The 25,863-nt window shown below is 41.6% G+C and overlaps 1 protein-coding gene across 4 annotated transcripts in view; it reads right to left on the bottom strand.

Annotated features, from left to right (window-relative positions):
• The window catches only part of LOC126417220 (PH and SEC7 domain-containing protein-like), an 826,610-nt gene that overhangs the window by 239,071 nt on the left and 561,676 nt on the right, over nucleotides 1-25,863 (bottom strand). For all 4 annotated transcript variants that reach the window (XR_007575542.1, XM_050085103.1, XM_050085104.1 and 1 more), the window contains exon 3: nucleotides 278-606. Coding sequence is in view for 3 of the 4 variants with exons in the window: in XM_050085103.1 (XP_049941060.1) it covers nucleotides 278-606 (329 nt within the window). In the remaining variant the exon portion in view is untranslated. The remainder of the gene's footprint in view (nucleotides 1-277; nucleotides 607-25,863) is intronic.

Here is a 25,863-nt window from a genome sequence, read left to right as displayed (position 1 = left end):
GTCGGACATTTTTTGAACGATTGTATTTCTTTGGTTCTAATAAAACCCCATGTCATTCCAAGCATGTGTGTCAATTTGTACCTCTCTATCTACATTATTCCGTGATTAATTCAGTTTTCAAAGTTATACTGACTTTTTGATCACCCGCTATATGGGCACCTATACTTACCGCAAATAGCTGTCCTATTTGGCGAAGTAAATCTTCCCTTCATGCCACAGTCTTTACTTATGAGACCGTCAGGTCAACAAAATGGTGTGGGATGTGAGTAAGACTTGCCTTTTTGTGCGAGTTGCGGGGCAGCACGGCGGCGGCAGCGCAGCTGTGCTGCGTGCGCGACAGGTTGAGGATGACGTCGCCCGTCATCATGAAGGCCTCGCAGCGCGGCTGCGGCGGGCGCTGCTGCGCGGCGCCGGTGGGGGAGGCGGCGTCGCCGGCGGCCGGGACGGCGGGCGCCGGGGAGGCGGCGCCGGGGGCGGCGGGGGGCGGCCGCGGCCGCGCGGGCTCCTCGCGGCCCGCCAGGAAGCTGCGCACGCGCGCCTTGATCACGGGGTCGCGCTTCAGGCGCAGCCGCACCGGGTCCGCCGACAGCCGCAGGCACTTGAGCACTGCCGGCAGCGCAACGCAGCACCACTTACTCACAGGCTCTCCATAAATGTTTACACATATGCCTCTACTCATTAAGTTTTCAACTTTACATAAACATTTAATACAGGTAATACGCGTCAACATGTGCACCCCTGGTAACACGCAAAATATCGAGTCGGTATTCAATCCCTTGCTACACATTTTGCGACCTGTCTGGTGCGATTGTGCCCGACGAGCACATCGTGACTGGGCATTGTAATAAAACACCCCATTAGGATCTTTTGCCATCCCCTGAAAAACTTACATTTTATTTTATGCTTAATTAATAGTTTAATCTACTACGCTACATTGCACCTATACCAGTAATTAATCTGTTTGAGACAATTTGTGTAAAATCTGAGTTTGCTATTCTATTCTGCGCTCAATAACAAGCCTGTAAACATGCTAGGAATATTTTGTTTTCAATAATTACTTAGTAATTGATCTAAACTTGCTACGCCGACGAGTCTGTCAATCAATACTTATCAAAAACCGTGATGATCTACATAAACAAAGGGTATTTTGCAGCTTACAAATTTATTTTCGGCAAATCTGCTAGTTGACAAAGATGTTATTTGGTATTCATACATATGGCAGGAGTAATTGTCGCTCTTTCTTTCGACTGTAATTAACTAAAATGTAATATGTAGTGTTATATTCTGGGAAGTTGTAAATTACTTTGGAATTCTTAACGAAAATATGTCCGCGTCCACAACAAATTGTAAATCAGTATTTTCGTTATTTTTCTATGTAGGTGAATTAGTTTTGTTACGCACTTTTGTCATTTCTTAAAATTTGTAAATTCTGATTGTCTGTGATTGTTGTAATTCATACAAATATCAGCGGTTTGCTAACAGCAGGGAGGCACTTTGCTAACAACCATCAACAACACAGCACGTAGAACTTCCTTTCATATTTTTCGCCGCCGAACTTCTTGCGTCCTAATAAAGAAATTTTAAGGAAGATCCGTAACCTGGAATTTATTTCGTACATTACACGAATAGTTTTGCATGTACAGCAGCACAGCAGAAGAGCCCGGGAGTATTTGCAGCGACGCTACACCTCAAGAATGGGGATCGACAAGTAAATTTCTCATGAAAATGTTTGGTAACAACATCCCCATCTCTAAATGAATCAACAGTTCTACACTTTTCAGTTCAATCAATTTGTTGTAATAGTTGCAACTCAACTGGTGGAGACCCATTTTTTAAATTCTTGCGGTTCACGTTCTCGCGAAACTGCGATGTAACTTGGGGCATAAGATTTCAGCTTTTACAAGTCTGAAAATATTTTATTTATCGGCAATCCATATTATACACATTCCACAGCACGCTGAGTAATCTTCTAGGAATAGTTCCCTTTCAGCATTGCTCATAGCATAGCAAAAGATCTGTGGTGAGGGTGGGTATGTCTGTCCCTATGTATTGATGTCTTACGGACGAACTAGGCAGCGTTCGTGATTACTCTATGGCCTTTAATTTGAATGGTTTGCACTTTTATTAAGTGAGTGTCTGCGACCATGACCCAGCTCTCACAACCATATAATATAGTTGTAAAGACGACCATCTTCCAGATTTGTAATTTAGCTTCGGTGGTCAACCCGCTGAGCTTGAACAATGGTAAAGCCTATCTGATAGTGTCGCACCACTGGAGACCCCTTCCGTTTATAGAGGGTTGTCTGTTTGTGGGTCTCCTGATAGTGAATATCAATGTGTTGCATTTCGTCCGGTCTATTTTAATTTACCACAAGTTACACCATTGTGTAATTTGATCAAGATAGCATGCTGAGCACGATGTAATTGGGGTTCGGGTGGCTAGCACAAATGGCAGTATCATCTGTAAATAGTGCCACATGGGTGCTGTCCCCCCTTTTGGCACGTCGATGTCGACTGTGTCCGTACTACACAGACAGGGCCACAGGACAAAACGCTGGAACAAACCTTTCTCAATGTCACATTATTCTTCACACACCCCAAAAGAAAGAAATCTAACGGGGCGATCTCGAGGGCCATGCAATTGGGCCGTCTCTACCAATCCACCTATTGTGGAATGTTTCATTACGAAAATCTCCGACTTCTAGAGCCTATCTTGTTAAAATATGATAGTGTCTTGCATTTCCTGTAGCTGGGCAGTGGTATAATTCACAAACCTGTCTCGGCAAACAATCCACTTGCATTGCATTCGAGAAAGAAAAATGGGCCGATCACTCGATCAAACATTAACTCACACCACACATTAAGCTTTGGACTATCCCGAATGTGTTCTTGTACGACATAGGATTTTCCGATCTCCAGATCCGAACATTATGGCGGTTAACTGAGCCACAGACATGTAATGTGACCTTATCGGAAAAACACACACGCTTCAAGAAATCATTGTCCTCGTCCAAACGGTTCAGCATGTTCACTGCAAATTGTTCAAATTTTGGGCGATCATCTGGTCGTAATGCCCGAACAATCTGGACCTTGTTCAAAAAATGGTTCAAATTGCTCTAAGCACTATGGGACTTAACATCTGAGGTCATCTGTTCCCTAGGCTTGGAACTACTTAAACCTAATTAACCTAAGGACATCACACACATCCATGCCCGAGGCAGGATTCGAATCTGCGACTGTAGCAGCAGCGCGGTTCTGCACTGAAGCGCCTAGAACCGCTCGGCCACAGCGGCCGGCCTGGACCTTGCACGCATACATTTTAAGACATTTGCGAACCAATTTATCACTGTACTCTTTGGCACTTGAAGTTTCCGCTAACCTTGTCTACTCTATTTCTGTGGCGATCTCGTGAATGAGGTTTGAACTGCCTGCAAAGTCTCTCTCGAAACAGATGGTCTGCTGCTGTTTGTCCATTTCTGAACCTACCCCGCTGCTAAAACAAATTTCCACCCTTGTTATGATTAACATCACATCCGATGCTTTCTTCCCATAACGGGACACAAACTTTCCATGGGTTCCCTAGTAGAACTGTAAAAAATAGTTACCATCACAATTTTAATTAATATTTAATTTTGAAATCAGGGTAAACATTTATTGACACCCTGTAGTACGATTAAAATTGCATTTCAGTTGACACTTTAAGGGCCCACACGGGAGGGAGGGAGGGAGGGAGGGAGGGAGCGAGAGCGAGAGAGGATTGCGCCAAATACGATAGATTTGCCGAACAACTTCAACCAGTAAAACGTTTGGCTAAAAAATAATCGGGCTATAGATAATATATATTACTTCTTCACAATATTTACATTATCCCGTTCACAATGCTCCCCTCCACGATCCTTAACCCGCTCCATGCGAATTTTCCACTGCTCGAAGAAATGTTTGAATTTAACATTTGATTTTAACATTTGAAAACATGTTCATGTTCTTTCTGAAAAAGGAAAGATTCACACGGAGTAAGATCAGGTGAATAGGGTGGGTGCTCCGACGCAGTAATCCCACGCTTAGCCAATGCCTTTGTCAACACTCTATGGGCCAGGGCGTTGTCCTGATGCTGAATCAATGCTTTGCTTTCCACAGCTCAAGCCACTTTTTTCTCACTCGTTCACGGAGCACAGATAGGACTTCAAGATCTTGAGGTGACCAATTTATGAACGCAGTCCCATGTAGGTCGAAAAACACAATTGCCATTGCTCTGAAATTTGGTTTAACATTCGAGCTCTCTTCAGTGTACTGATTGGCACTTAGTGTTTGGATCGTTAGTACAAACCACGACTCATTGCGTATTATTTTTTCAAGAAATTTCGGGACCTTTTTGATGGTTTTCAGAGTTTCTGCACAAATGTTAATTCGAGAGTCTTTTGGTTCAAGGCGTCAGATTCGGGCACCATTTTTTCATGAACTTCCTTCACGTGAAAAAGTTCGTGTAAAATCTGCCGAACCGTTTCTTTGTCGATTCTTACAATATCTTATGGCACGAACGCTCAGCCGACGGTCTTTTCGGATTAAATCCCCAATTTTTTCAATATTTCCGTTCGTTGTTGACGAATACAATATCTTATGGCACGAACGCTCAGCCGACGGTCTTTTCGGATTAAATCCCCAATTTTTTCAATATTTCCGTTCGTTGTTGACGCATCTTCAGTCTCTTCGTGACCCCTTTTAATCACTTAAATGCCTCAAAAACTCGAGTTCGTGGAAGTTCTTCATTGCCGCTGACATCGCTGTAAACTTCTTTCAACGAATAATGGGACTCTGTGTCGAACTTTCCAAGTCTGGCCAAAAACTTCAAATTACTCCGTTATTCTTTCAAGACACGAAAATTTTCGACGGGCTGCAGACACACGGTCTGACAGAAACGGAGGCCACGCTCCATCAGAACTCAGGTTTGAGGCCGGCCGAAGTGGCCGAGCGGTTCTAGGCGCTTCAGTTTGGAACCGCGCGACCGCTACTGTCGCAGGCTCGAATCCTGCCTCGGGCATGGATGTGTGTGATGTCCTTAGGTTAGTTAGGTTTAAGTAGTTCTAAGTTCTAGGGGACTGATGACCTCAGGAGTTAAGTCCAATAGTGCTCAGAGCCATTTGAACCATCAGGTCTGAGAGTTCGGCAGGTGAACGGGTAGGGGGAGTGAAGAGGGGGAGAGTCATGTGAGACGCCAATGTAGCGTTTAAACTTGCGCGCACTGTTTGCTGAAATAAATCAGTCCAGTTATTTTTTAGCCAAAGTTCGTGTTCCGGAAGGCACTGTGTCGTGAACTGTTATCCAAAATGAACGAAGTTCAGCAGCAGTGGCAATTTATTCCCATATGTAGACTAAAAGCAAAAAATAATAAAACAAAATGGAATTTAAATTTATTAATATTAGGTTAGTTATCATCACTTTGGATGTGTCTAATGGCATTGAATTATTCAGGTATAATTAGAGTGATCCAAAGTGATTATTTACACACAACGGAGGACGACAGTGCAACAAAAGTTAAAGATGTTAAATTTATGAAGTTTCTTTTCGAACACTTTTCTGGGAACTGTAGGTTATTTTAAAGGTCACATTACATTTCTTCACTGAAGCCAAATGTACATTTTGTCTGTCTGTATTTCTCAAATACATTTTAAAAACCTCAATTACTTTTTCAGTTACTAGACTTGTATTTAAGCAAAAATATTTGCGCAACTGCGTTGTGCCTGTAGAAATGCTACCAATAGAACTGTGCTGATATCGATAACTGTTGTTGCAAAGTACATAAGAACAGTTACATTACATTATATTACACGGGACGTAAATATGTCACTACAATTGGTACAGTATCCTCTCAATAACTAAATGTCTACAAATATTACTTTATTCCGTTTAGAAGATAAAAGGTAAATATGCGTTTAAATGTTTCATAGTAGCTCAGACTCACAACTTTGGCGCACTATATTAAGACTCCAGAATGAGATTTTCACTCTGCAGCGGAGTGTGCGCTGATATGAAACTTCCTGGCAGATTAAAACTGTGTGCCCGACCGAGACTCGAACTAGGGACCTTTGCCTTTCACGGGCAAGTGCTCTACCAACTGAGCTGCCGAAGCACGACTCACGCCCGGTACTCACAGCTTTACTTCTGCCAGTACCTCGTCTCCTACCTTCCAAACTTTACAGAAGCTCTCCTGCGAACCTTGCAGAACTAGCACTCCTGAAAGAAAGGATATTGCGGAGACATGGCTTAGCCACAGCCTGGGGGATGTTTCCAGAATGAGATTTTCACTCTGCAGCGCACACTCCGCTCATGTTAACACTGAATAGGGGATCATGGAGGAACTGTATAAGGGGGGCTATGCTCCAGACTGAACGCTGAAAGGCATAATCAGTCTTAAATGATGATGATGATGTATTTTTGTTAGTCTTTGTCTATATTTTTCTTTTAGTTCTTCTTTAATATTTGTATTATCTATTCCTATTTTTTGTCTGTATCCTAGATATTTATTATTATTATTATTATTCTTTCTTTCTTTTCTCAGACGTTATGTCTGGTCAAAAATGGAAAGTGACGCGGACCTTGATAAAGCGCGACTTCCTTTTAACTGTACGTTATATGTTATATTGCATTTAGGAACTTTTGGATAATTGAACATGTATCAATAATTACGGATTTCTGTAGTTGTATATATAAGTTTGGATGTAGCTGTATTGATTGATGTACTGGTGGATATTGTGTGGTATGACTCCTGTAGTTGATAGTATAATTAGTATAATGTCAACTTTATCCTGATGCCACATGTCCTTGACTTCCTTAGCCAGTTGGATGTATTTTTCAATTTTTTTCTCCTGTTTTCTTTTGTATATTTGTTGTATTGGGTATGGATATTTCGATTAGTTGTGTTAATTTCTTCTTTTTATTGGTGAGTATGATGTCAGGTTTGTTATGCGGTGTTGTTTTATCTGTTATAATGGTTCTGTTCCAGTATAATTGGTATTCATCATTCTCCAGTACATTTTGTGGTGCATACTTGTATGTGGGAACGTGTTGTTTTATTAGTTTATGTTGTATAGCAAGTTGTTGATGTATTATTTCTGCTACATTGTCATGTCTTCTGGGGTATTCTGTATTTGCTAGTATTGTACACCCACTTGTGATGTGATCTACTGTTTCTATTTGTTGTTTGCAAAGTCTGCATTTATCTGTTGTGGTATTGGGATCTTTAATAATATGCTTGCTGTAATATCTGGTGTTAATTGTTTGATCCTGTATTGCAATCATGAATCCTTCCGACTCACTGTACATATTGCCTTTTCTTAGCCGTGTGTTGGATGCGTCTTGATCGATGTGTGGCTGTGTTTGATGATACGGGTGCTTGCCATGTAGTGTTTTCTTTTTCCAATTTACTTTCTTCGTATCTGTTGATGTTATGTGATCTAAAGGGTTGTAGAAGTGGTTATGAAATTGCAGTGGTGTAGCCGATGTATTTATATGAGTGACTGCTTTGTGTATTTTGCTAGTTTCAGCTCATTCTAGAAAGAATTTTCTTAAATTGTCTACCTGTCCATAATGTAGGTTTTTTATGTCGATAAATCCCCTTCCTCCTTCCTTTCTGCTTAATGTGAATCTTTCTGTTGCTGAATGTATGTGATGTATTCTATATTTGTGGCATTGTGATCGTGTAAGTGTATTGAGTGCTTCTAGGTCTGTGTTACTCCATTTCACTACTCCAAATGAGTAGGTCAATATTGGTATAGCAAAAGTTTTTATAGCTTTTGTCTTGTTTCTTGTTGTCAATTCTGTTTTCAGTATTTTTGTTAGTCTTTGTCTATATTTTTCTTTTAGTTCTTCTTTAATATTTGTATCATCTATTCCTATTTTTTGTCTGTATCCTAGATATTTATAGGCATCTGTTTTTTCCATCGCTTCTATGCAGTCGCTGTGGTTATCCAATATGTAATCTTCCTGTTTAGTGTGTTTTCCCTTGACTATGCTATTTTTCTTACATTTGTCTGTTCCAAAAGCCATATTTATATCATTGCTGAATACTTCTGTTATCTTTAGTAATTGGTTGAGTTGTTGATTTGTTGCTGCCAGTAGTTTTAGATCATCCATGTATAGCAAATGTGTGATTTTGTGTGGGTATGTTCCAGTAATATTGTATCCATAATTTGTGTTATTTAGCATGTTGGATAGTGGGTTCAGAGCAAGGCAGAGCCAGAAAGGAATAATGAGTCTCCTTGGTATATTCCACGCTTAATCTGTATTGGCTGTGATGTGATATTATTCGAATTTGTTTGGATATTAAGAGTGGTTTTCCAATTTTTCATTACTATGTTTAGGAACTGTATCAATTTAGGATATACTTTGTATATTTCCAATATTTGTAGTAACCATGAGCGGGGTATACTATCAAAAGCTTTTTGGTAGTCAATGTATGCGTAGTGTAGTGACCTTTGTTAGCTTGATATGTCACCTCTGCATCTATTGTCAGTTGCTCTTTACATCCTCGTGCTCCTTTGCAACAACCTTTTTGTTCTTCATTTATAATCTTGTTCTGTGCTGTATGTGTCATTAATTTCTGTGTAATGACTGAAGTTAATATTTTGTATATTGTTGGTAGGCATGTTATGGGGCGATATTTTGCTGGGTTTGCTGTGTCTGCTTGATCTTTGGGTTTCAGATAAGTTATTCCATGTGTAAGTGTATCAGGGAATGTGTATGGGTCTGCAATGTAACTGTTAAATAATTTAGTTAGATGTGAATGTGTTGAGGTGAACTTCTTTAGCCAGAAATTTGCTATTTTATCTTTTCCAGGGGCTTTCCAATTGTGAGTAGAATTAATTGCTTGGGTGACTTTGTGTTGCAAAATTATCACTTCAGGCATTTGTGGTATCATCTTGTATGTATCGGTTCTGCTTGTATCCACCATGCATGCCTGTTATGTTGTACCAGGTTTGACCATATGTTGCTCCAGATGTGTTCCATGTCTGTTATGTTTGGTGGATTGTCTATTTTAATGTGTGTGTGTTATCTATTGTCTGGTAAAATTTCTTTTGGTTTGTGTTGAATGTTTGGTTTTGTTTCCTTCTATTTTCACTTTTTTTGTATCTTCTAAGTCGTTTGGCCAATGCTTGTAATTTCTGCTTCTTTTCATCTAATTGCTCTATCGCTTCTTGTTGTGAGATTTTACCTAACCTTTTTCGTTTTTTGAGTGACATTTCATTTCTTATAAATTGTGTTAGCTGTCAGATGTCTTTTCTCAGTTTTTCTATTCTGATCTGTAGCCTGTGTTGCCATGCTGGTTTTGTGGGTTTCTTCTGTGTGTTGGTTGGTTCTGATCTCTGCCTAGTGTGTATATTTAGTGTAGTGAGTGCTCCTATATAAACCAGTAGTTGTAACTCTTCCATAGTTGTGTTTTCATTTATTTTGTTGTGTATGATTGTGTTGATAGTTTTTATTGTTGTTTCGACTTGTGGGTTATTTGGCGGTCTATGCAATAATGGTTTAATGTCTGTATTTGTGTCTTTGTATTCTATATATGTCAGCTGAAATTTTTCTTCTATATCTAACGTGTGTTACTTCGAGTTCTATTTGTGCTTGTTCTGGTGGCTGTCTTAATGTTTCCTCTGATTGTTTAATTGATGCATGTTCTTTGTTTGCTCTGGGATGTTTGAGTCCATTACTGTATTTTCTTCTTCTTCTTCTTCTTCTTCTTCTTCTTCTTATTATTATTATTACTATTATTATTATTATTATTGCACATTATTTTCTCCCAGTATTTGTTGTACTTGCTGTTTGATGTATTCTAATTCTGACTGGGGTATCCTGTTATTTTTTTATTATTATACGGATCTGACCAGCTAGTCGTTGTTCTGTTAAAAATTTTAATTCTGGGCATCTGATAATAAATGTTGTGTATACTTGTGATCTGTATCCAGTTGTGTTGGTTCCTAGGTTTGTTGCTTGGTAATAATAGAACATGAGGTGTCGATTAACTTCATCTGACCATCTCATCCTCTGTCTTTGTTTTCCTTCTAGGGTGGTTGCAGGAAGCATATCCTGCAAAACACCTCTATTTGGATTTAAATCATTTTCCAGTTGGCTAGCAGTGTCGTTACCATTGTGGGCGGGCATAGGGTTCAAACGTCGTCCCCAACCATGACGGCGCTTGACCGAGGCTTCTTTAGTTCTGTCCTGAACCAACTAATCACACTAAAAGGGGGGGTTAGCCCTATTAGTGGTTTGTTCTTTTTGTCGCCTTTTACGACTGGCAGAACATACCGGAGGCCTATTCTTTTCCCGGGCCTCCACGGGTATTAATATTATTATTATTATTATTATTATTATTATTATTATTATTGCTTACTGCACCATCTCCCCAGCGCTTTCGAAAAGAGATGCAGCTACTTATGTACGAAATTAACCCAGATAACCCTGACATCCTTCTGGAAGGACGGCGTCACTCACGATTGAAATTATTTGTTTTTGCGAACAACGCATTGTTGCAACGGACTGTGATGCATTGTTATATGAAGTAGGCCGAGTGGGCTGCGCGCTGCGACAGCCAGTTTGACGCTGTCGTTCATAGTGAGTGAGAAACTGTGTCTTGAAAGTAGGGCCTATTTTACCATGGACGAACTGACCGACCTTGTCATCGATGTGTATGTATATTTTCTTTCATATTGCATCAATAATTCTGAAATTTGTCATATACTATCTTCAAGAATTAACCTATATTATTTACGGGTTCATATTACGATTGAAAGTTTTTGTTAGTTGTAATTCAATAATGTTTTCAACCGTCCTTCCAGAAGGACGTCAGGTTAATATGTTGTCATTTTGTATTCACAGAAAATGATGTACACTGATGGAACTTGTGGATATGTTAGAATCAAAAGATGAGGAAATACCTAACGCTGGCACGTGTAGTAAGGATTATGAAGCGAAAGGTGTGGGGTACGGTGTGGTAATGACTTATGTTGACCAATTACTTCCACATGTTCCATATCGAATATACTTTGACCACCTCTTTAGCAGTGGTAAACTACTACAAGACCTAAAAGAGAGGGGCGTGGAAGCAACAGGAACAATAAGAGGAAACAGCTAAGAATTGTACTCTATCATCTGTAGATAAAATGATAAAAGGAAATAAGAGGATCGTATGAAGTTTGTTCTGACTCAGCATCCGGGATTTCCATTGTACGTTGGAATGACAACAATGTTGTTACTGTAGCCACCAACGTTGACAGAGTGCAACCACTACTCTTTGTAGCAAGATTTTCCAGGGAACAAAAGAAAAGGGTTAGCGTGCCTCAACCTAGCCTATTACACTCCTACAATACTCATATGGGAGGCATAGATCGAGCTGACCAAAATGTATCCCTACATAGATGCTCTGTAAGAGGGGAAAAAGTGGTATTTCCCGATCATTGCACATTTTATAGTCACTGCAGAGCAAAATGCTGGGATCTTCACACGCACAACGAAGAAACCACAGATCATCTGACATTTCGTCGTCGAATTGTCACTGCAATTCTTGAAAGTAACAGATGAGTCACTACCAGCAAAGGACGTCCTAGTAAGAGGGCAAAACTAGATTTGATGGAAGAGAACATTCGGTTGCTGAATTACAAACGGACGAGATAACAAAAAAGAAGATGCAACTGAAATGTCGAAGTTGCCACAAAAAAACTACTACTATGTGCGTAAAAAGTGACGAACCGCTTCATGTTTGCTGCTTTTTGTCTTATCATACTAGTGCATAAAATATGTGTACAGGTTATATTCTTTGTTTTTTTGTATTTATTAGCTGTTTTAGCTCATAATTCAAATTTATTTATGTTTATTTGAAAGTATAAAAACCAAAACAAGTTTATTGTGCAATGTCATATACTTTAAAAACATGTTCCCTTATTGTCCTGGCGTCCTTCTGGAAGGACACCCATTTTTGGAAATAACAAAAATGAATACTCAAAATTGTTTTTACTTTCTTCCTTCCTTACAACCTTGTGAATCATTGTACATAAGATATAAATCAATTTTGAAAAACAAATAATTCAGGACTATCTGGATTAATAGTTTAAAATGGAACAACGTCGTCTTCAGGTATTTCATGAAAGTGTAGTGAACTTGAGAAGAAAGCCACGGTAAAATAGCGAAAGAATCACCGACAGAACTACGTGCATCGTCCCTGGTGCGTAGCGATACGTACCGTGGTACTAAGCAAATGAGGTTTGAAGACGCATGGGTACTAAGTAGTTTTTAGTGCCCTTTATTGGGCACCTGTAATATTCTATCGACGTCAGCTGTGAGCCTCTAGAGAAAAAACAACGGCCTAAGTACATCTACATCAACAGTTATACTCCGCAAGCCACCCAACGGGGTGTGGCGGAGGGCACTTTACATGATACTGTCGTTACCTTCCTTTCCTGTTCCACTCGCGTATGGTTCGCGGGAAGAACGACTGCCGGAAAGCCTCCGTGCGCGCTCGAATCACTTTATTTTTATATTCGTGATCTCCTCGGGAGTTATAAGTAGGGGGAAGCAATATATTCGATACCTCATCCAGAAACGCACCCTCTCGAAACCTGGACAGCGAACTACACCGCGATGCAGAGCGCCTCTCTTGCAGAGTCTGCCACTTGAGTTTGCTCAGCATCTCCGTAACGCTATCGCGCTTACCAAATAACCCTGTGACGAAACGCGCCGCTCTTCTTTGGATCTTCTCTATCTCCTCCGTACACCCGACCTAGTACGGATCCCACACTGATGAGCAATACTCAAGTATAGGTCGAACGAGTGTTTTGTAAGCCACCTCCTTTGTTGATGGACCGCATTTTCTAAGGACTCTCCCAATGAATCTCAACCTGGTACCCGCCTTACCAACAATTAATTTTATGTGATCATTCCACTTCAAATCGTTGCGCACGCATAGTCCCAGATATTTTACAGAAGTAACTGCTACCAGTGTTTGTTCCGCTATTACATAATCATACAATAAAGGATCCTTCTTTCTATGTATTCGCAATACATTACATTTGTCTATGTTAAGGGTCAGTTGCCACTCCCTGTACCAAGTGCCTATCAGCTACAGATCTTCCTACATTTCGTTGCAATTTTCTAATGCTGCAACTTCTCTGTATACTACCGCATCATCCGCGAAAAGCCGCATGGAACTTCCGACACTATCTACTAGGTCTTTTATATATATTGTGAAAAGCAATGGTCCCATAACATTCTCCTGTGGCACGCCAGAGGTTACTTTAACGTCTGTAGACGTCTCTCCATTGAGAACAACATTCTGTTCTGTTTGCTAAAAACTCTTCAATCCAGCCACACAGCTGGTCTGATATTCCGTAGGCTCTTCCTTTGTTTATCAGGCGACAGTGTGGAACTGTATCGGACGCGTTCCGGAAGTGAAGGAAAATGGCATCTACCTGGGAGCCTCTATCTTATATTTTCTGGGTCTCATACGATCGCTGTTTCCGGAATCCATGTTGATTCCTACAGAGTAGATTCTGGGTTTCCAGAAATGACATGATACACGAGAGTCACCCCGCAAACTGGAAGACGAGTGACAAGGTACAGTGCCCGTCATACAATTTTAGACAAAATGCCGAAAGCCAGCGCCGCTGTGCAGTGCATTACTAAGCAGCCAGTGAGCGTGGTGCCACTCGTCAAACAGCTCGCACAGCCGGCAGCAGCTGCAGCAGCAGCAGCAGCAGCAGCACCAGGAACGCCTCTTCACGCCCCACTGCTGTGTCGAGGGCTACGCAGCCGGCAGCCCCTCCAAACACGCAGCTGCTAACCCTGTCATACAGGACTCCGCAGGTCGCTGCCGGAGGTGCAGGATGTGCAACCGACATCCCTTCTAACTGCTCCTTTCTTATTACAGTACACTTTTTGTACACTAACATCTGTGACAACTGTTACAACCAGAAAGAACAGTCCCAATGAATTCACGTACGAAAAATTTGCAGAACAGCGTACGGCCAGGAGGTGTTTCGAACTGTGGATAGGACCCGTGGTCCACTCTCTTGCATGCCCGAGAAAGTCTGTGTTACGTCAAGCTACTGCACTCGAGGGCCGTCAGGAGAAGAGAAAGAAGTGTGAAAGCAATTGATAGGATCCAGAATTAATTTCCACTCTGCAGCGGAGTGCGGGCTGATTTGGAACTCCCTATAGGCTGTGTCCCCGCAATATCCTTTCTCTCAGAAGCGCTAGTCCCGCGAGTTATGCGGGAGAACTTCAGTGAAGGTTTAGATGGAGGTACTGACAGCGTCCCAGTCCAGTACACGGTTTTAATTTGTCAGGAAGTTTCAAGTAGGAGTATATCTCGTGCAAGTTAAAGAGAGCATCAGACAGAGGCATCCTCAGGCGTATCGAAGACTGCTGTTCATCTGATGAACAGCCATTCTGAGAGCAACGGTGTTTTGTTTTTTTTTTGTTGTGTGTGTGTGTGTGTGTGTGTGTGTGTTGGGGAGGGGGTGGGGGCGGGGAGGGGGGCTTCGTCATGCAGTGCTGGCACTACATATCTGCTACGATTCGGCACGGCAGGGCAAACGGGACTTCGGGTTACCAATATTGACCGACTTTAGCCGATCCGTAACTAAACCGTCCTCGGTCAGGACGCTGTCAATAAATTGTATACATCTAGCTTACCTGCACCAGCAGTACGGTAATTTTTCACTACTTTTCATTTGAAAGCGTATTTCTCACAACCTCTTCTTGTTAAATGCTTTTAGTTTTATATTTACAATTAAAAATTTACCAAATTTTATAATACATCGCCAGAAAAAAAGTAGCACCCAGAAGACATGGTCAATGTAACTTTGTACATACTATTGTCACGTATGTAAATGATTTGAGCTGCAGTTCTGTGAGACTGTTAGAACGGCCATCAGAGTTCATTAGTATCGTTCGTGTTTAGGTCTGATACCAGGTCTGCTAGGGTACATAAGGGACGTTGTCACCGTGACGGGCACGGAGACGTCTCGCACACATGTAAAAGAGTGCTATCACCACCTGACAGACACTGAATGCGTACTCACTGTGGGTCTCCATTTAGCCCGCTGATCGAATCGTACAATTAAAGACTTGAGGGCAATCGCATGTGACAGTGGTCCGATGCTGGACTACGTGGGAATGTGAGGGCAGGCATACTCACCGTCAAGGTTCCGGTAGATCACGTGTGACCATCAGAAGAGATGAATGGCAAGCAAACCATAATCCCTTCACACCCTCGCCAGCAGTAATGAACTCGCTGCATGCCGTGTTTTCCCGCAACACTGACCGGACATTAGCTACAGCCGGACTAGGCAATTACCGTCCCGCGGATAGACTGACGCTCAAACGACAACACAAACTGCTGTTTGGAGTGGTGCCAAGCATGACTGCTAATGAATGGCGTCGCATTGTGTTCTGCACTACGCCGGATGGCGAACACTGACGAGTAAGGCGGCGACATGGGGATAGATCCAATTCTTCCTGTGTTTTGGAGAGACACAGTGATGTATCCATGGCGCCACGGTGTAGGGAGCCATCGCGTATGACTTCAGATCACGGCTGATAGTTACTAACGGAACTCGGGCGGCACAACGGTAGCTCACGGACATCATGCCTCCTCGTGTGTTACGTCTCACTTGACAGTATCGTGGCCCCTTTTGCAACAAGATAATGCTCGCTGACGCACGGTACGTGTGGCTACATAATGTCTGCGTGATGTTGAGGTACTCCAGTGGCCACCAAGTTCCCCAGATCTGTCCCCGATAGAACTTTCGTGGGACCACCTTGTAAGTAAACTCCGTTCCACAGCAAGAAGCATCCAGGACTAGTCACAATAGTTGTGGAATAGTGTGCCTCAGGAAAGGATACAGCGGATTTGTCACACCCTTTCCAACCGAATCAGTGCATGCATCCAGGCAAGAGAGGAGCGCAACGTCACACTGATAAGCAAGCTCATACTCCCTAGATTTTTTTTTAAGTAGACGGAAATAAGGCCACACATATCCTATCAACCCGTAAAGTGTCATTTCGTTCCTTACCACCTTCCAGGTGCTCCACTCTTTTTGTCAAGCAGTGTGTCAAGTAGCCAACTGTAGCCTTCTACTGCAACAACCAAAACCCAGAAACGTATATATATAAGTCTGAATTATAATTTAGTTTCCTAGTTTCTTAACATCCTTTTCTTTCTCTCTGAACAGATTATCTGATAACTTGCTTAGAAAACAAAACCAATCGTGACACCATTTCTATGACTCGAGTTTGAACACTTGCCGAAAACTTCTCACGCATGAGAGTGGTTGCATGAAACCTAGATCATATGATTTCGATTCTGCTGAGCACACCTAAAACACCGAGCCAAAGGTGCTATCTCTGCGATTTGGGGTGGGCGTTGATTGAACAATCACGGATGAGCATAGCTTCCCAAACGCTTACGCTGCCCTCTGGAATCCATCATATGATGTGTCGCGACTGTTATTAAGGCAAAAAAAGGTAGGAATATCTAATGCAATTTTAATCACAGACGTAAACGCAAGTATCAATGCCCGTACACACTATTTTAAGGTGCGCCTGACATCTGACTTTTCCGACTACGCCCCCACACTGAGCAGGACGTACTGGATTCTGTCCACTAGGAAGCTCTTACACTTCCGCTCCAGTCGTGTACCTGGGCCAATAAACTGATATGTCCCATCCATACCTCCGAAGCTCCTTTCTATTATTGGACAAGACGAGCGATGACGGTATATTAACTGCTACAGACAGTTCGATGTTTCTAAACAATAGTATTTCGTAAAAGAAGACGAAAGAAACAATCATGGAAAACGCACAAGATCCAACATGGATAAAATATCATTAAAACTGCAAGAACTGGTTTTGTTCGAAGTACATATAAGTAGTTTACTTGGTGCCATTACTTTGTCCATAAATGCTTACAGATGAGACAGTGGGTATATATATAAATCATAGGAGACATAAACGTAATTGCTCAATTCGTACTTTTGCTCATAACTAATGCGAACTTCAAGACAACGTAGAAGTGCTCAAATGAGACATTACTTATCTAAATCAACAGACTCAAAAATTATGATCTGTAGTTGACCAATATTTATTACAGTAACTAGTTCCTTAGTAGACCAACGAGGATGCCTAAAACGATTCGGTGAAAGAAGTTTAACCCTTTCAAACTCTATGGCTGCAATTGTGTACATTAAATTTTACTGTGTCTAGCTGTGACAGAAGTATTTTTTCAAAAACAGGAACCTGAGGTACACATTGTATAACTGAATATTGTTATCGTTATTTTACATGATGATGACTGAATGATCATTTTACTGTAAATTACAATAGAGAATGTTTTGTAATTAGTTATTTTAGTCCATAAAATGAAGCCAAGTGTATAACGTCTGTTTTGAGAACGGGTACTTATTTTTGTATACTTCTTGCAGCCAAAATTATTAAAAACTCACCTGAGCATTACCACAAAAATAAAAATATTTCTTGCTCCAGAAAAAATTCAGGCCTTAAAGGGTTATTAGAAACAAAATTTAGATGAAAATGATGAGTAATAGTTTATGTTATCTGTAGGGTCAGCAACATGAACAAGCAAATGAGGAAGAATGGTTGCAAGGTACTTATACCAAACACTGTTCGCAAAAGTCTTCTCAACTTACAGGTTACGGGACCATTGTTCGATTTTTTTATTATGGTACAGGCTCGTCATTTTATTCGCTCTCGTATCTTCCGAAATGCATGACGAAAAGTACCTCACGAGTCGAACTCCAGTGCGTTTCTGTCATTCTTTCATAAACTGGGGAGGTCTCACAGACACAGTAACTTCACACTTAAATCCAACACCCATATCACAGGCGCTACAATGTGCACATCACACACACAGTTAGTTAGTTAGTTACGTGTTCCATTGATCAATAGCACGGAAAAACCGTTATGATATGGAACGTGTCAATTGCACAAGAAATGCGCACAGGAAACAAGGTTCTTTTTTTCTTTTTCCCATACATACATGCATATCGTGTCGGCTGCTACGTGAACCACACCTATTCGGTAATGGAAGCTGTACTATGCGTTTTATAGTAGTTTATACCACAAGACTACTACTGACCTCTTGTTGGGAGGTTCGTATGTCGGATCGCTGTTACAAGACAGCCAAAAGAACGACCACGTGGATAAACACGGTACTCACAATTCAACCATCAGATAGCTTGTGTCAATTTCTTATAGCTTAACAATGTGTCGTGTCTGCTGTATTCTGATAAGAGAACCTCAGTTTTCGTTTTGCATATTTCTCGGTACGCCACGGTTAGAAAGCAAATCAGTTTCAAGAACTTAACGCCTACATGAAAACTTATATCTACATACTAGATGTGACATTTACAGACTATGAGGATACGTTCCTTACACGAAAACAAGAAAAAATGTCTAACAAACATGGGCTCTAAACTGTATCCCTTCAGAAGGGTATATCCATCTTAGATACTGTGAAACATATACCTTCTACTGCAAGCTCTTTGCTTTCCACATTTTGGGAGGAGGTACTAGGACCAAAACAAGAAAAATATGCCCAGTAAACATGAACTCTAAAATGCATACCTTAAGAACTATGAGAACCTTTTCAGTAGAAGTGATGTTTTTCATCTTTGCTACTGTGAAACTTTACCGGACCTTTTTTTCTTGTTTTAAGAAACATGTCCTCAAAGTCTGTAAAAGGCATTTAGTTACACCCCGTTCGTTAACCGCAAAGTGCATGGCGAAGGGTTCTTCGTTCCAAGAATTTTTTTTTCCCCTATTCCATCCCCGTACTGAGCAAGCGAAAACTGAATCACTCTCCCTACACGTTCCCTAATCTCTTCTACTATTATTTTCTCTTCCCAGGATTCTCGTTTAAGTTCCAAGAACATTTATTCACACTGCAGTATGGGCAGTACCAACCTGTTAGGAGCCTAGCAGCGAATTTGCTGTCATGTATAGTTGTTAGGGTCTCCAAACACTGGAACAATACTATGCAATTGACACTAATAGCGTCTTGTCTGAGTTTTAGATTTGTTGGTAAGGTTCTGCGAAAATGTAATGCATCTATCAACTACGTCTTCTATTAGCTTTGCGTAACACTTATTTTACGTGATCGTCTCATTCCATATCGCTTCTTCTAATCATCCCTAAATACTTATACGCTGTAACTTCCTTGAGATGCTCACCACCAATCTCGTAATCCAATCATAAAGAGTTAGAGCTATTGTCTTGCATTTATCGATCTTTACAGAGAGCTGTTTAATGTGTATTCGGAACATACGAGGTTCTATTAGGCTTCCTTGGGGCACACCCGATACTCCTTTCGTTTCTGTACGAACATTCGCCGTCTAGTATACTATACCACACTGCCTTCTACTCACTTTGTCAGAAAAGTTCCAGGATAGGCTTTTTAAAAATACAAAATAACACCAAATAATGATCCAGCTCCCATCGAAGTAGTCCCCTTTGCTATCTGTACGCAGTTGGCAACTTTTCTGGAGGTCTAGGAAGCAAGCGGGAAAATTTTCAACTGCGATGTTGGTAAGCTCGTTTGCCACAGCCCATTGGACGTCTGCTATATCCTGATGCACCCTTCCTTTCAGTCGCCTTTTCACTGGCGGAAACAAGAAAAGATTGCAAGGCAAGAGGTCGGGCGAACATGGAGGATGTGGGATGGCAGTGACAGAATGTTTTGCGCCCTAAAACCATAACAAAAAAAAAGTAACAGAATGTCTGGCCAGGTACTCGGTAACAGACAAAGCAATATTCGGTCTTGCATTGTCATACAGTATGAAACAGTCCTGAAGAATGCCACAAATCAGGTCGGCGAGGTCGAGATGCGTATCGCAAATGTTTGAACACGTCTATGTAAAGAGTTTGGTTCACTGTTTGGCCTGGAGGAACATACTCATGATGAACTAATCCTTTACTATCAAAGGATTCGATCAACGTTGTCTTTGTTCTCTAAGGTTATCGTTTGACTTTTTTCGCAGTTGGTGACCCAGGCCTACGCCATTCAGAAATTTGACGCTTCGTGTAAAGGTCACAATGGTAGCACCAACTTCCATTCCCCAGCATTAATCTTTAACAGAAAACGTGGGATCACATCTCTATGCAGTAGTTCAGCAGAAATTCTTCGTCTTTTCTCTTTCTGTTCGTCTATTAGACTGTGAGGAACGAGTTTTGCATTCAGTTCCCGTTTCCATTAAGTCATCGTGTAAAATTTTATAACACACATCATGATTCAAATTAAGTTCTTCTGATATGGCACGCACAGTTACATGACTGTACACTAGAAATAACTGCCTTGCACGCTCCACGTTTGCGTCAGTATGTGCTGTAGACGGGGGACCAGCTCTGGGATCATCTCCCACTGAATCTCTGTCTTCAAATGGGTCAAATAGCTCTGAGCACTATGGGACTTAACATCTGAGGTCATCAGTCTCCTCAGCTTACAACTACTTAAACCTAACAAACCTAAGGACATCACACACATCCATGCCCGAGGCAGGATTCGAACCTGCGACCGTCAGCAGCGCGGTTCCGGAGTGAAGCGCCTAGAACCGCTCTGTCACAGAGGTCGGCTCTCTGTCTTCGCAAAACCTTTTGTGCCACTCGAAAACACGACTTCTTGTAAGTGACTCCTCTGTCTATGCTTGCTTAATCATTGTCCCCGATTCCCTAAGGGTTTTCCCGAACTGAACGCAGAACTTAATGTTCACTCTTTGCTCACAATCAGCATCTATTGTGTCACAGCAACTAATGCGTCACGAATCCAAACAGTGTGTTGCAAAGTACAGCCCAGCAATCTAACGAGTTTACTAGGAAACATGACCAAGGTATTTTCAATGACGTAACCGTATCAGGTAACATAATAACATTTGCTCCTTTTTAGTATTGCAAGCTCAGCAATATGTCACTGAAATTTTCTGACAAATGGAGTACTATTCTCAACGTGCCGAAACACGAAGATACTTCGTACAGTATGTCTTGATTATCACAGTCGACGCTGTGGTACAGTGTAGAACGACTGTCCACTACGTCTAATTTCTGGAAGAAAATCGTTGCGAACCCCACGAGCACTCTAGGGAAATAAAAGCCAGTTGGAGGTTTACGAGCGAAATCAAGCGAGACAATTGCGGAAGCAAATCGTGTCGATGCGAACATCAGAGGCACAAGGGAAGGGTACGACTCTTGTAACACGGTTAGGTCAGACAGCGCACAAACCGTTCACACACAGCGGCGCCAGTAGGATGGGAGACACACCGGCACTCGTGCACACTGAAGTCTCACAGCAACGTCACGACCACAGCACTCGTTATTCACAATCCAACAACACACATTCCCTTACCGAACCAATCGGCAGCCGCAGCACTTTCTCAGTCGTCTTTGGAGCGACTCAGGCGCTGGTGTCTTCTGCCACAGGTACGTCAGCTCTCTTCTTCATCTCCAAGGCGTGTCGCCTTCTATAGATATACAAATTCCTACTACAGTCTCTTGACAGGTACTACCAGATACGTTCTGATTCGGAACTTCCATTGCGACAAATCTCTTCTGCAGCAATTGTTTTGTAGGTATCCAGTCACTTAGACGAGTTCTGAGGCTCCATTACGGGGATATTATTCCAGGCTAAGGGAAGACCAGACGACCTTATGGAGCTGTGCGAAGTTCGGCGTAACGGCAAGTTCTTCGACTTATGATTTCCTCTTCGTTCTTCGCGAATCTTTACATCCAAACGAACATGTGTAGACCACTTCTGCGAGTCTACACTGAAGCAAAAGTTCAACAGACACGTCAAATTCAGTGGAGCGCAGTACCAATCATAAATAATACATATAGCATACCAACAAACGAATTATAAAATTCTTCAGAATTCTTCTCCGTGCTTTCTCACATGACACTGTGAAAGCCTTGGACCAAGGTCGTCAGATGCTGTATTTCTTGACTTCAGGAAAGCATTTGACTCTGTACCACGCTAACGTTTATTAATGAAAGTACCACTGCGAGGGTACGCTTGTATTTGAAGTTGCCTCGTTGTGATCTTCAGCTCGAGTAGCCTGCAAACCCCCGACTTTATAAATATCCTTATCCGTAGAATAACTTAATCTTTACTAAAAATCAGGACTTGGCAATTCCAATTTTTAAGACTTTTATTGCGCCTTTAACTACAACACGTATTAGATAGTAAGTATCTTGCTACAGAATACCTTCTGTGGAAAGAATAACAACCTTTTTTTAAAAAAAAAATGTATATACACATTATTGATAGAAACGTCTGGTCATTGGTATTCCTTGACAGCGTGGTTGGCGCAGAAGACTCTTCCGGAAGACTACTTTGCCCATCAAGACTTCAAATACGTCTTCAATTCTCTTGTAAGGGCACGGAGACCAAGCAGAATATCTCATACAAATAATAAAATACTCAATTCAGGACCTGTCTCCTAATAAATCTTCTGACATAATAATTAAAACTTTATATCCTGAACGATTATACTGGCTAACAAAATGCATGTAATTCTGTTAATAAATCTTGTTCATTTATATACAAATTTAGTATGAGATTTCACTTCCACTCAACGAAATTGTTTATTTCCAACTTTGGCTACAAAATATCTGGAAACTCTCGCACCTTCACACATCACATCGGGTATCAAACGAAACTAGTGGCTTGATTGGCTATTCCTTGGTAAAGCATATAGACCACTCGTCACAGGTAGAAGTAACTTCAGGCGCGCCTCATGGTAGTGTGTTGGGAACCTTGCCGATCAAGTTTTACTTTCGTGACTTGGCAGACAATAGTAGCCTCAGTTTTTTTTGCAGCTACCTGCAATAAAGTAATGTCTGAAACGAGCTGCAGAAATGTCGAGTTAGGGTTTTATAATATTTAATAGTGGTGCAAATTTTGGCAGCTTGTTTTAAATGTTCCGGGATGAAAAACTCTACGCTTTAAGAAACACTAGAAGTTTTACCCAATGGCTACAATATAAATGACAACGAGTCACAATTTGAATCAGTCAACTCATGCAAAAACCTTAGTATAACATTTTGTAGGAATATTAAGTGGAATGATCAAAACAAGCTCAGTAACAAGATTTTGGTTCATTCGTAGGATACTGGGAAAATGCAGTCAGCCTACAAAGGATACAGAATTAGATTTCACTCTGCAGCGAAGCTTCGCTGATTTGAAACCTTCTGATAAATTAAAAATATGTGCTGGCCCAGGACTCGGAGCTGGGACCTTTGGCTTTCACGGACAATTGCTCCATCGACTGAGCTATCCAAGCACGGCTCCCGATTCGTCTTCATAGCTTTACATACGCCAATACCTTATCTCCTATCTCGTTTCGGACAGTGCTGCGAAGAAACTAAGGCTGCTATTAATATTGTTTGTCAGGTCATGAATATAAAACATGATCGGCAAGGGTGCGAACACACTACCACGGGCCACACCTGAAGTTACTTCTACCTTCACATAAATCCCGCCGCATACCTTGCGAGACTAGCACTCCTAGAAGAAAGGCTATGCCTAAGCCTTGTCTTCGCAATATCCTCTCATACAGGAGTTTTAATCCTGAAAGGTATGCGAGGGAACTTCTATTAAATCTGAAAGTTAGGAAATGAGGTACCAAAATCAAATTGTTCAAATGGCTCTGAGCACTATGGGACTTAATATCTGAGGCCATCAGTTTCCTAGTACTTAGAACTACTTAAACCTAACTAACCTAAGGACATCACACACATCCATGCCCGAGGCAGGATTCGAACCTGCTACCGTAGCGGTCGCGCGGTTCCAGACTGAAGCGCCTAGAACCGCTCGGCCACCCCGGCCGGCTCAAATGAGGTACCAGCGGACGTAAAGCTGCGAGGGCGGATCTTAAGTCGCACAATGGAAAGCACTGGCATACCATCCACTTCACAGTGGTTCGAAGGATATATGTAGAAGTAAATTTGTACTAATTACATTGTATCAGGTGAGTAAGCACGAACTTCAGGACGTACATATTTACACCTTTATTAATACAAAGATTTTTATCGTTGAAGGTGCTTCCCAAGTAAACACAATTAACGGTTCTGGTTCCATTGTACTACTATTGTTGAGTAAGGTTAAAATTTCGCTTGGGTTAAACAATTCATGTACGAGGTGTGGCTAGAAAAAAACCGGACTAGTACTGGTGAAACAATAAAACGAATGCAATAAGGCTGAAAGTCGCGTGGCCTGTCACGTGACTCTCGCTCCGCCTACTGCTCGAGTTTCATCTGCCTCCTGCACTCAGTCTGCCCGTGGCGTCTGTTTTAAGTAGTTAACGTTTTGTCAGTGCGTCGGAAAATGTTGAGTGTACAGAAAGAACAGCGTGTTAACATCAAATTTTGTTTCAAACTAGGAAAATCTGCAAGTGAAACGTTTGTAATGTTACAACAAGTGTACGGCGATGATTGTTTATCGCGAACACAAGTGATTGAGTGGTTTAAACGATTTAAAGATGGCCGCGAAGACACCAGTGATGACACTCGCACTGGCAGACCATTGTCAGCAAAAACTGATGCAAACATTGAAGAAATCGGTTAACTTGTTCGACAAGATCGCCGTTTAACAATCATCGCCGTACACTTGTTGTAACATTACAAACGTTTCACTTGCAGATTTTCCTAGTTTGAAACAAAATTTGATGTTAACACGCTGTTCTTTCTGTACACTCAACATTTTCCGACGCACTGACAAAACGTCAACTACTTAAAACAGACGCCACGGGCAGACTGAGTGCAGGAGGCAGATGAAACTCGAGCAGTAGGCGGAGCGAGAGTCACGTGACAGGCCACGCGACTTCCAGCCTTATTGCATTCGTTTTATTGTTTCACCAGTACTAGTCCGGTTTTTTTCTAGCCACACCTCGTAAGCTGCTCATACAACTAAATTCACGGCGCGCTATATTTCTAGACAAGATTGTGAACCGGACTTGTATTTATTCCAGGTGCAAGGTTAACGACAATATCTTGGTAAACATGCCAGTATATATGGTTTAAGACTGTTTTCCATTCTCGACAAATGCAAGTCTTCTTTCCTCTTTCCAATTCAGGAACACTACAAACAAGAATTCAAGTAGGGAATACATAACAAAGGTCACACGATTCAATGATAAATTATGCACCTGATTTCTTATTTCCATCCCCCCCCCCTCCCCCATTCGTCGTCCTTTAGGCGACAATAAACAAATTAACAACAATAAAGTAGCAAATTGTAGGTGGAGGACTCCCCTCCTTTAAATGACCCAGGCAGAAGAGAGGCAAACGTTGAAGCAAAAGTAATTCATTTTGCACATACAGCTTTGGATTGTGATTCTTTTTATTTTTCAAATCACTGCCCTTCACGGCGGAACGCTAAGACTGATTAACTGATTGACTGTTTGATTGAGCAGAGCCACAACGCTGCACGAAATTCACACTTTGCAGTTCATTACCAGGTAATTACGTAGGGGCGTCTAGGAACGTCGATACCACCCGAGGAAAGGTTTACCCAGTTTTAGTAAAACATGAAATCAACTGAAAAACCCATCAAAATCGTGAAGTGAAAATTTGCCCAAAACCAAACGTCAGAAGCTGCAACGGAACGATAAGCTAGTTCCGTCCAGCCAGTCCGGATCGCCGGCACTTCGCGAAGCCCCAAGACAGCGTCGCGTAACATCCATGATTTAAGTGTTTGCGAGTAATTTTTATTCATATCCCGTTAGTCATTCACTGCCAAATCCTACAACTGTACAGATATATTCCCGGATAAGCACTACTCCACATTCTGAACAATAATGGAGAAAACAATTT

Source organism: Schistocerca serialis, chromosome 1, assembly GCF_023864345.2.
Source record: "Schistocerca serialis cubense isolate TAMUIC-IGC-003099 chromosome 1, iqSchSeri2.2, whole genome shotgun sequence".
Taxonomy (NCBI): Eukaryota; Metazoa; Arthropoda; class Insecta; order Orthoptera; family Acrididae; genus Schistocerca; species Schistocerca serialis.
The sequence above is the reverse complement of the archived record's forward strand: the minus strand, read 5'-3'. Positions and strand labels throughout refer to the sequence as shown.